This window comes from Branchiostoma belcheri, unplaced genomic scaffold (assembly GCF_001625305.1).
Source record: "Branchiostoma belcheri isolate BF01 breed outbred unplaced genomic scaffold, Haploidv18h27 scaffold26, whole genome shotgun sequence".
NCBI classification, from domain to species: domain Eukaryota; kingdom Metazoa; phylum Chordata; class Leptocardii; order Amphioxiformes; family Branchiostomatidae; genus Branchiostoma; species Branchiostoma belcheri.
This window is the reverse complement of record NW_017803865.1, coordinates 225,763-237,626: the sequence shown is the minus strand read 5'-3', so window position 1 is coordinate 237,626 and position 11,864 is coordinate 225,763. Positions and strand designations below refer to the sequence as shown.

The 11,864-nt window shown below is 38.6% G+C and overlaps 1 protein-coding gene across 4 annotated transcripts in view; it reads left to right on the top strand.

Annotated features, from left to right (window-relative positions):
- Nucleotides 1-10,432, top strand: part of LOC109471875 (death-associated protein kinase 2-like) — a 33,392-nt gene extending 22,960 nt beyond the window's left edge. For all 4 annotated transcript variants that reach the window (XM_019771295.1, XM_019771292.1, XM_019771294.1 and 1 more), the window contains 4 exons: nucleotides 1,770-1,856; nucleotides 6,244-6,366; nucleotides 8,408-8,506; nucleotides 10,265-10,432. In XM_019771295.1, the coding sequence (XP_019626854.1) occupies nucleotides 1,770-1,856; nucleotides 6,244-6,366; nucleotides 8,408-8,506; nucleotides 10,265-10,417 (462 nt within the window). In that variant the 3' untranslated portion in view covers nucleotides 10,418-10,432. The remainder of the gene's footprint in view (nucleotides 1-1,769; nucleotides 1,857-6,243; nucleotides 6,367-8,407; nucleotides 8,507-10,264) is intronic.
- Nucleotides 10,433-11,864: the final 1,432 nt, after the last annotated feature.

Below are 11,864 nucleotides of genomic sequence, written 5' to 3'. Positions count from 1 at the left end.
AGACCACGAAGTGGTCTGGTGAAACCATATTGTTTTCTCTGATGTTTCTTCTCCTCCTTCTCCTTCTCCTGCCATTTTTTAAAATGGATTCAGCTTCTTCATTTTGGGGCCTAAGGATCTGAAATTTGGTATGGAGGTACAGTGGGCAAATACCCTTAGGCGTTTTTTAAATTTTTGTGATACAGGCTTTTAGAATGGTTTTATTTGAGTTTTTTGGCTGTATTATAGCAAATGTATTACTGTGTCAGTGGGCAGTGTTAACCACATTTGGCATGAGTCATCACAATGGAATGCAGGGCATCAACCAATAGGCATGCAGCTTTCCTCTCTTCTTCTTGCTGATTGGCTGTTGGGATTTAACTTGATTAACACCTGCACAGACCATTTCCACCTGCACAGAGCATTTCTTGCTGATTGGCTGTTGGGATTTAACTTGATTAACACCTGCACAGACCATTTCCATACTGACAGTATGTCTGTATTCAAGTGTTTTGGTAGGTATTTCAAGCTTTCCTGCTCCAGCATTGGAATGCGGGGCATGAACGTTTTTTTTTTTAAATCAACAGTTTGCATTATGCAATTAAAAATCCTAACCAATAATGTAGGGAATAGCTAGCCAACTGTTGTAGTCTTAGTTGTATGTTACTTCATATTATAGTTATATCAATGTAAATCATTGTTTTCCCTTGTGTTTCTCATTCTTTCCCTGCCATGTCGTAAAATGTGGTGAAGCCATCGCTGTATTTGCTCCAAAGCAAATATTGGCCTTTCTAGTGTTATAAATAATGTTTGGTAGGAAGTGCAGTCACACAAATTATGGTGTCTCAATAATTACGTTGATTTTGCAAGAGCAAAAATGCTCAAGAACAGCCAGCATTATTAGAACCTAGGTCTTTAAGGTAGAGGTACAAATGCAGGCAGCAACAGCCTTCTCAATAGTTATGTAGTTCTCTCCTTGGTGCTGAATGAACAGTCACATGCACTGTGCTGTACCTTTGCCATATTCAGTAGATCAAAAAAGTTACCTCATTTCACTCCATGTGAAATCAGCAGATGATTATTGTTGTAAAGTGCACAGGAATCTTTTTTTCATGAATGTGGCATTTATTTGACACAGACAGCACTAGGCTGTCACTCGGTCTTAAGTTAACGTAATGGACTCCTTGTAGCTATATTTTTCAAATGTTGCTATGTTTATTAAGCAGTGTGATGTAGAATGAATAATAAAGTAGTGTACAGATTGTTCACCATCAAAATTGCCTCTCATAACATAATTAAGCACCAGTGTAAAGATTTTAATGTTTTTGAGCCTTCCATTTTATAACAATTTTCCAAAATCCTTTACTATCCCACCAAATAGTGTATTTTGGGCCCCAACTTGAGTTACTAGTACTTATAATTAGACAGGTAACATGATGGATGGCAGTTTTCAAATATGATGAAGGTTGCCATTTATTCAGAGTAAGAATGCACTGTTCTGCATGAAGAATGTCCTTTACATCAAGGTCGAGTTATACTTTCCAACTTTCCCAAAGCACTGTCAAAGTAGCATTAATATGATAAATGTTCTGGTGCAGCGGCCATACTGAAGCAAAGGCAAAGATCAAAAACAGTGTGTATATCCATGCTTTGCTATGCTTAGGTGGGCACACATTTCTTAACATTCCAGACAGGTTTCCTAAAACCAAAGAGGACAAAGCTACATGTAGTGTTAGGTTGAACTTACAATATAGATGTCTAACAATTCTGTGGTCCTCTGTCTCTTACAGCAATCACTGAAGGTGGTCTCCCTTTGCAACCGCCTGTCACGTAGCATCAAGAACCGAAACAACATGAATGGGGATGAGGCACAAGAAGTAAGTACAGCTTCTTTTATTATCAGATTCTGCCCTCATTCCCTGAGGCAATTTTAGTGTGTAGCAGCTCTTTCCATAAGTCAACTTCAAAGTACTGTTTGTAATCTAAAGTCCTATTCCGTAAATTGACAGCACTCACACTGTAACAACACTGCATTTCTAGACACTCCTCTCAGGCAGTCTGCAAATATCACAGTAACAGCTTTGAAATAAAATGGGCATGAATGGTGATCTCATTTATTTTCACTGGGACTTGATTTCATGGTAAAGGGGAAAAAGAACATTTTAAGATTTACAGTAATTTTACTGTGTGAAATTGATGACTTTCTAACTGTAGAGAATAATTTATTGCTTTTCTTATTTAATGACACATTTCTCAGTGATTATCTTTAATAAGAAGATTATTAGGTTGGTTATCACTTTTTCATAACACATCAACACATTAATTGGGTCATAAGCTTGCTAAAGGAATGCTTATGAATTCTTAAGTCTATTTTCTGCCTCTCAGTTTATGTGATTTTTCTAGTTATATTAGTCTACTTTGCACACCATGTACTTATTTGTAAAATCATGTGAAAATCCCCACTAAGGTCTAAGTGTTTAGTAGAAAATAGCTACGAATAGAGCTGGCTGGAGAAAACAGACAGAGAGGACCAAGGGGCCCGTATCTGGCCTGAGCACATAGGCAGGTAGGCAGGCAGCTACGAATAACAAATGTAGGTACTCATGAGTCATGGCTCCAAAAGTTCTATTTTGCATTGTTTGGCTGGATGGACATCTATATCTTGAATGTAGATGTATCCCCTCCACACAGGAGTCCCCGTGAGCTTACACGTAGCTGCTAGTCTCTTGATAGATCTGTCCCAGGTCGATCTGCACCCATCATAGCTTGATAAGTCACATGATGCACATCCCGTACTTCCACTGGCGACGCTGAGTCTGCTCGCTCCCTGCAAATGTCTCCCCATGAATTGTAATTGATTTGCCGCCTTCTGCATCAACCTCCTGATATCAGGACAAACGGAGCTGCAGTCGATACCTCACCAGTCCACTAGCACTGGAGCTTATAAAAGCTTGACATGATCAGTATCTCTGTTTTGGAATTTGGCAACTTGCTATGAGGTTGACCAGCAAAATAGGGATTCAGATTCTATCAGTGTCCCTTCCAGATAGCAATCTTGTCTTCTACAACATGTATATGAAACAATTCTAGATTTAACTTTCTTCAAAATATTTTTTTTTCATTCCTCTTGGAGCAAACTGACTCCTGGTGGAAAATTGGCAACAGATTATGTTCAGTCCAACATGTTACTGACCTTGAAAATGCACAGTTTGCAGTTTTTGGTGTGCTTCCTATTTCTGTAGTCATGATATTACCAGAGTCATGGGACCAGCAAATGATACATTGTTGATGGATATGCCAGGACATCTGCTGCATACCAACATCAAACGCAGTGCATAGGATTGAGCAGATCCCAGCTCTAGAGCTAGTGCAGCAGGATGGACTTAAATGGCTTGGTGATAAGACAGGAGCATTGAATGGTTACCCCTGCAAAATGTCCTCTTGTGACAATCATTCAAAAACAATTTCCACCTCCAAAATTCCAGTGTGTTGTCACACACACAGTGTGTGTAACAGCAGTCTGTCCCCTCACATTACTTTTCTAGGTGTACCTTAGGTTCTGCCATTGTGATGTTGTCATTGTATAAGATTTTTCCAATCTACTGTACTATATGTGAGCTTTAATATTTAACTCTCGCTAGTGAATTAATGTAATACATAATTCGTAAGTTCCACATGCACCCACTAATTTAAAAATAGAATTTCACAGTGTTTGTTGGATTCACAAATTGAATTTTTTAATGGATTTAACAATGAACCATTCAGAATCATTTTCATCAATTTATCTAGACCCTCAATTAAAGTATACAATGTAACAAATTGGTGAAAACTACTTGTTGTATTAGAAATATATTATTACATGTATCAACAGCCTGCAAGGATCTAAGTAATACGACACACATGTACTTTCCTTCAGTATTACATGGACACTTTCCTCAGAATCCATGTACAGGTCAATATAAATACACATTAACATTGTACAAATGTTCAAGATAAAAAGTGAGCCAAATCAGAAGATTACCGGGTTTATTCCTCTAAGAAAAGTTCTCAAAAGAAAGTACATTCTGTGTTCTTCCTCCTGATGCTCTATTGTGCAAACCCAGCACGTAAGCTATCTCCTGTAAAGCAAGAAGCAGATGTCGTATTCACTATTGAACCTAAATGTATTGATTACCACAATTTTTTCTTTCAACAGACATATTACAACTGTTTCTACAAAGGTGCACCTTTGTCTTGAGGTAACCCTCATTCCAGCTCTCCAATAACGGCATTGATTTCACTACAAAAATCAATATTTCCATTGAACCAGTGGGCATGATAAGTGTCTTAAGCTAAGTCAGTTGCAGGTTCTCAAATTCCAGCTTAAAAAGCATGCATCCTTCACCTGGAGTTGGAGTTATACTAAGAACAAGTTAGAGGACAACTCCTGCCAACAAGGTCAAGGGTACATCCATTGTCTGCGCCATCAAGACATTGAAACCGTCTTGAAGATGTTTGTATTATCCCCAGGTTGCTCCCATTGGTCAGGGATCAATATTTTCGTGGTGAAAAGCGTGACCTGTGTCATCGTGAGAAATGCAGGTCTAAGAGTTTTGCATCTTGTATTCATGGAATTTCTGGGTAATGTTTTTCACACCCACACTCTGACAGCATGTTACAAACCAGCCAATATAACTGTAACTGACATTGTCTCCTGAATACCATTAGAAAAATTCTAGTTTTCTTCAGTAACTTTTCAAATGCTGCATCATGGAAGGAAAATAAAGCTTTGTTTCCAAACCAAGGAATTCTATACCCCAGGTGTTGTATGGTCCAATTTTCCAGATGAGGTCTGGTATTTCCATGTCCTTGAATCCAGAGCCATATTTTCATGTAAAGGCCTGTAGGATAATGAAGATAGGTGGCAAAAAATCGGAAAGGACCGGGCAGACGTTAATGGTGATATTGATTTTTAGCCTGCCTGCTATGGGGGCTGGTAAGTGGCAGTCCATATCAGGAACAGGGAAATCAATCTAAAGCCTGAGAGTTGAACTTTGTTGTGCCAAGACCTTGAGACTCTCTGATAACACCCATGTCACAGAGCACCCTGATAACACCCATGTCACAAAGAACCTCTACATTTCTGCTTCTAATACACTTAATTCAATCCCTCCCTAGGCCCTGGACCCTCATGCATAATCCAACTTAAATCTATAAAGAGTCGTTTTAGACTTTGGCAGTACCATGCTAGGTATAAATTTGCTGTCTTCCCTCGAAGTTTTAAAGTGTAGGTTCATAACCTTTTATATACTTCATGGTCATATTTGAAAAGGGTATTTGATTTGTATATGATAACCTGGTATCCCCTATTATTCATGTCATTGTGAATAAAAATTCCATGTTATGTAATGTGTTTGGTTGCCAACTTATCAGTAAACTATATAATCTCACAAATGAAAAGTATGAAATTCAATCAATATTATAGAAAAAACTTGTCAATGCAGTCACCCTACGAAACTCACAAGACAAGTGAAGAACCATGCAAGCATGAAAAACCTCAGATGTGCCGTAAAGACGTACAGCACTAAGGCAGGCTTGATTTCTGAAATGTTATTGGTGCCCACAAGTTACAATATAATTGTGTCCATACAAAGGCAGTCTTTAAATACAGCTATAGGTTCTTTAGATGTCTCAATCCATTTTATGGTAGATACAATATTAAAGATTAATGGTAGTGATCAAACCTGAGAAGAATATTATCTGCCCACGGGAGGGTGCAGTAGCTCACGGCAGTAAACCCTGATGTGGAATGCACATTAAGTAGGTAGCATGGGAACGACACTGTGAAGTCAGTTCAATGCCTCACAGGATTTACGGGAAGACAGGCTGGCTCCATGAGGTCAGCCAGGGCTGCTGAAGATGATGTGGAAATAAATGAATGTTTTACAGGTTACAGATAGCGCCGTCTCTTGGCTTGACACTGTTTATATACATGAATAACTTCATAAGCGTACGTGTACATGTACATGTACATATAGGGTTTTATTGCTTAATCTTTTCTGTCAAATTCATATTAGTATGCAGCAATGATGATGATAATGTTGCAGTCAAATGGCTCAAACATTGCAATTTGAATCCTGGGTTAAAAGAGGCCCTTAAGAACTGCATTAAGATTTTATGTTGATCATACATGTATTTTATTGCTTAATTAGATAGAGGTGAGCAGCTGCCATGTCAATCATTTCTACCTGTAGATCTTCTAATGAATGTTTAATTGTGTTTCAGGAGGACGAGGAGGAGTCTTTTGTGCTGCGGACACTTTTCCACTGTATTGAGGACAGCAACCTGGGGGGGATCCGCCACCTCCTGCAGTCTCTCACCAGCTTCGACATCAACCAAGCCAACAAGGTCAGCAGGGCAGCCAAACTCTCAATGGTTTATCAGAAATCTCTTTTGTCCCATGGTGGTAATATCCTTTAGAAGGAAAAGACTTGCATTCCATGTACTAATCAAAAAGGAGTTGGGTCAGATTGTTTTAATATTGTCAACTGTCTGCAATGTACAGTTTTCTTCAGTATTATTTTCCTTATAATATGACCTCAATTTTCAATGTAAATATTATTTCTCGAAAAAATAATTTTTCACCTCCAGTTGACACAACTCATAACAGTTTGTAGTTTTTATCAAAAAAACAAGTGATGTAATCGTTAATCAGCTATGAGCATGCAGAATTATGGTGTGTATTGAGGTCTGTCTTAACCTTCTACAATGTACCTGCTGCTTAGTAGACTTGTGTCACCAGAATTGGTAACAGTTGGTTACTGGGCATTGGTTAAGTTACATGTACATGTAGGTAGCAGGGAGAAGGTTAAAATTGTCACTTCCTTCCTATTCAGCTTATTTTGGCTCTAAAAACATATGGCAGTTGAAAGTTACAGCAAAGCTTGGGAAAGTGAATGTTTATTGCCTGACTTGCAGTTATCTGTGCATGGCAAAGCCCATTATGGGTGTGCTTGTACCAGGCTGCTGCCCAAATGGGTGACCTGGCAGAGGACCAGTGGCCATTTTCTACACAATTTTGTTGTTGAAATTGGAAATCTATCTGTTTGTAATGAGATATCACGAAAGGTTTTAGTTGGAAACCTAGCAGGGAATACAAATGAAGGGTGCAAACGACAGGCACATGCAATACCCTTGTCACAAATAGCTTTTACATGCATTATGATGTCCTAAAACCAATTATTTTTGCGATGCCTGTATGAAACATAACTTGTTTCATGTGCAATAATGCTAGCCAAAATTTCCAACAGTCCAAATTTATTACCACTGCAGAGAAGTTTTCGATTTTGCCAGAATTGGTTTGTATGGGCGTTATGGAACAAAATAAATGTAGCTCAAATATGATGAATAAAACTTTCATGGTTTGTATGCAGCGTATAGATCTGAGAAGGGGCTTGACTTCAAAAAGTTTTTAAAATTTTGGGACAGAACTATACAAAGGTTAAGATTCTTCCATGAAATCTGTTAAGGGATCTTAAAAGATCTCTAATCTATTTGACCATCAATTATTATTGTTTCTTACTTTGAAGTTTGAACACCCTTAATATTTTTATGTGTGTCTGGGGGGATGATTTACATGATTGTATACTATACAATCATGTACCTGTTGCAACAATCTTTTATTGGAAATTTAGAAATTCCCTCAACATCAGTAAATCAAGGTCACCCTGTAACTCATTGAGACGGTCTCAAAATGGAAGCATTAGAAGCATGCCTAGCTTGCAGCCAAAGGGTCAATGGAGAAACCCTGCTTTTTGTAGGGGCCCCTTTGCCATTAATGGTAAACCAAAGTGTAAAATCACCATCTGTTAGTACATGATTAATTAAAAGGAAGACATAGTGTGGTATATGGTGGCAATTGTAAATGCACTGGAATATACATTGTGAAGTATTGTGCAAATTTTCATAAATCATATTTAGATACTGGGCATTTTTCTTATTTATGAATTATGTACCGTCACATTTTATGGCTCAATAGAAGTGGGCTGTTGGGTGCACAGGTGTAGATATTTGACTACCTCAGAGATTAGGAGGTATTGACCAATGGGACATGATCTTCAGGCTCTTTCATGCATCATCACCAATGACAATTGACTCTTCCATGAAAAAGTAACTTCAATCATAGAAATATAGATTTTTAGTGGTGAGATGTATGATAACAGAAATGCTCATCATGTACAACAAGTGGATATACTGATACTTATCCCATTTATAGCATAGTTGTTGGCATGGAAATACATGTACTATATATTGACTCAAAACCATTTTGTTTGAAGATTTGTATAGAGGTGATTAATTATACATGCTAGCAGATTTGATAAATCAAAATGTACAGCCAAAACTGCTATAAATGGAGAACTAATAATAATCTCCTTATTTTGTTTTTCAGCATGGGGAGACAGGGCTCCACCTTGCTGCAGGCTATGGACACATGGACATCCTGAAGTTTCTACATGAGCAAGGTGCCAAGATGGACATTAAAGATAAGGTCAGCCTCAGAATGTCTGCCCTATGTTCAGGCCTTTAATCATTGGGAAAATCTTGTAGTTCTATTTGTGGACAGGAAGATCTGAAGAATTAAGACCCATTCAGTCAAGGGATCTTAGCTAGCTGTTGGCATTTATGTGATACTGTATGATGCATTATACGTGGTTAGCAGGTTACAGGAATTGAAATGTTGAATGTGATACCCTGACTTACATACTGGTAATATATTGTCCTGGCTTGAGGGTGCTGTTACGTATAGGTTATAATGGTTCTGTGATTCACACACTTATCTCACTTTATTAGTATTCTGACCCTAACTGTTGTGGCCATTCTGTTGAAGTAACAGATTACAGAATAGGATGTATACAATCCAGCCATGGACTATTTTGTAGGATAATGAATCATTTGGGAGATGTCAAAGGAAGTGCTGAATCCCAAATCAGATTAGCACATACTGCTCCTGGGCAAGAACATGCTGATGTGGTTACAGATTCTGTCAAGAAATGGCTAAATCAGGTAAAGTAAAATTAAAAGCAGGGAGAATTCTCATAGGTGCCTTGTGTAACAAGAAAAAACAATTAAAACATTCCTAGTCAATCATCGTGGATGTTCTTGAAACATCACTACATGTTAACCCACAACAGTGCAGACAAATTCATTCTCCATCCAACTCAACCTTTTGAAGTGTTGTTAGTAACTGCCAACAGCTGCCAAGCAGTTAGGCCCAAAATCCTCTTTGTGGATGTTGCATTCAGCTGTTGTATAGCCCCGAGGCCAAGTTTTCCCCTGTGTGTGTTATTTATAAACCTTGGCACTGCTCCTTGACTACTTTAAGTCCCAATATCATATCTGGAAAGGTCCTTAGGATTGCGACAGGCCAGGGCTGCACAGGAATAATATGGTTGTAAAGTAAGTTTGTTTGCATGAATGTTGTTTATGTTATAAAATTACAAGCAGTAACACTTTCAAATGTAGTTACAAAATCACTGTGTATTGAATCATGAAAATTGTATGGTATTGGACCAACAGAGAGAACTCAGCCCTAAGGCCATCATGTACATATAAGGCCAGGTCTTGTTCAGAGGTCGGCGTGAAATCTTGTATAGGACATCAGAAAGATTTGTAGTGTGGCTTAGCCTGCTTACATGTATTACATCAGAGATGGACAGGCAGGCTGAAAGGAACCTCAGCAGATCACGGGCCTCTCAGATGCATGTTCAAGTCAAGCAGGCTTCTGTCAGGAAGAACCATTATCAGCTTCCTAATGTGAGGACAGACTTTCAGATGTTTTTACTTTCTTGAGGCGGTTCACTGTCAGTGAGGAAACCAGGCTTGGCTGCTGACATGTCATGTACTGTAGAGTTAGATAAAAGGACTAATCATTATTGTAGTCTGTTTTTCCTTTCACATTTATCTATGAAGAAGGCCCATGATTCCTTTGAAGTGATAAAATGCAATCAAAAGATGTGAACTGCCATAATGATTTTGATTGATTATAATATCTTCTTCTCCAATCAACATTCTGATGGCAAGGATGCCCCTAAAGCATCAAAGGGAAATCAGAATCTGCAAAACCCACAAATTGATGGCTAAACTTTTGATTGTAGCAATGGCTATAATTTTCAATAGGTACTTCAAAGATTTGCATTCTGTAAGTTTGATGTAAAGGTTGGCTGAATGATATGTATGAAAAGTTAATAGGTGGAATCTTTTGAGTTTGGCTCTACAGAATCTGAAGGGTGTTGCTATTCCTCCCCAGCATGGTGATAATGCAGTTTACTGGGCAGCCAGGCAGGGGCAGGTGGAGGCCATCAAGTTCCTGAAGGACTTCTGTCCACTGGACATCCAAGACAAGGTAAGGGACACTTCAGCTTTTAGCATTTTGACTAAATTTGTGGTTGCCCCAGAGTGAATAGTTATGTCTGTTACAATATTTTGCTAACACAGTAGTGCAGTATGGATCACTTTTGTTAGGGGGAGCTGTTGTATGAACCTGTACAGGTACATGTACTTTACCTGAATACATGAATAACAGATGTTGTCTTCATGAGAACAACTCTGAAACTTTGCTGAAGGAATGCATTCATTGAAGGCTACAATTTGCCTTCTCAGATCACATATGCCCATTGTCCATACTTTCGCCATGGCCAGCATAAAGTTAAGTTGGAACTTTGGGATAAATTTTGAATACCGGTAATGGTGACATGGGTGGAAAATGACACAGTTGTGGAACATTAGTAATTCTTCTTTGGTTCACAGAATACATATAGTGATATACAAACAGTCTGCATTTAGTCAGTGCAAGCAGAAGTACCAGTACATGTATTTCTGTTATCTGCTTGGATGATCACACTGCCTTGGGACATATTGGCACTGAGTAGGGTGGTATTGATTGTCATTAATGCGCAAGTTCCACTTTTCTGCTTTAGCTGATATACGTCATTTGTGATATTGGTCTTTAGGGATTGGACTTTGTTTTCTTCACTTCTTCACATCCAAGTCCGTTTCATGATTGTATGAGGTATTCTTAAGGAGCTTTACAGGATTTGTTCTTGTGAAGATAGTCTGGCTCTCCTTGGCAGAGAGTCCTGGGCTGCATCATCAGGGACACTGTGGAAAACCAATTATCCATGCAGATTAGCCCACCCCTTGAGTTTGTCAACACCAATAATGTGCCGTGTCAGTAGGCTGGGTGCCTTTAGAGCCTTTTAATTGATCATCTTATCAGGGATCATTTCATCATATCCCTGGAGAACTGAAGGGCAAAATGCAGAGCTTATGTTTCTGGTTTGTTATCAGTGTGGAAGGGTAGTGGTGTCATATGGATAACATGTAAGTATCCATGTCACAAGTAAGTCAAAGTTGTCACAACATTGATTCCATTTACCTTTGATTATTTTGTGTTCCTCATACTATTTAGTTGTCCAAATATTTTGCTTCTCAGTAATATTGCCAAAACAAATATACTACCAGTATAAACTTTAAGGATGCTTAGGCATTTGTTGGATACTGTGTTATATAACATAAGACAATTCGACTGCAATATCCTAGTATTGAATAGACAAATTTAATGATCTTTTCAAAGATGTTGTGCTAGGCTTGTGCTATTGGCTGTAGAGGGCTTGACCCTGGAACTAGTGAGAGTGATGTTTGTTTTGCCTGTGTGCATGTCAATGTCCTTCTCCATATGCGTGATTAAAGTGACAGCAGGTCCTGACTGTGCTCATCTCCATATTTGGCCATGCAAGGTCTTGTCCCTTCCATCTCACAGTATGTTATCACTTGATGGACTCACAACACAACAGGCTTTTCCTATTGGCTTGGGGGTTTTCGGCTTATTGCCAAAACTGGAGGGAAGG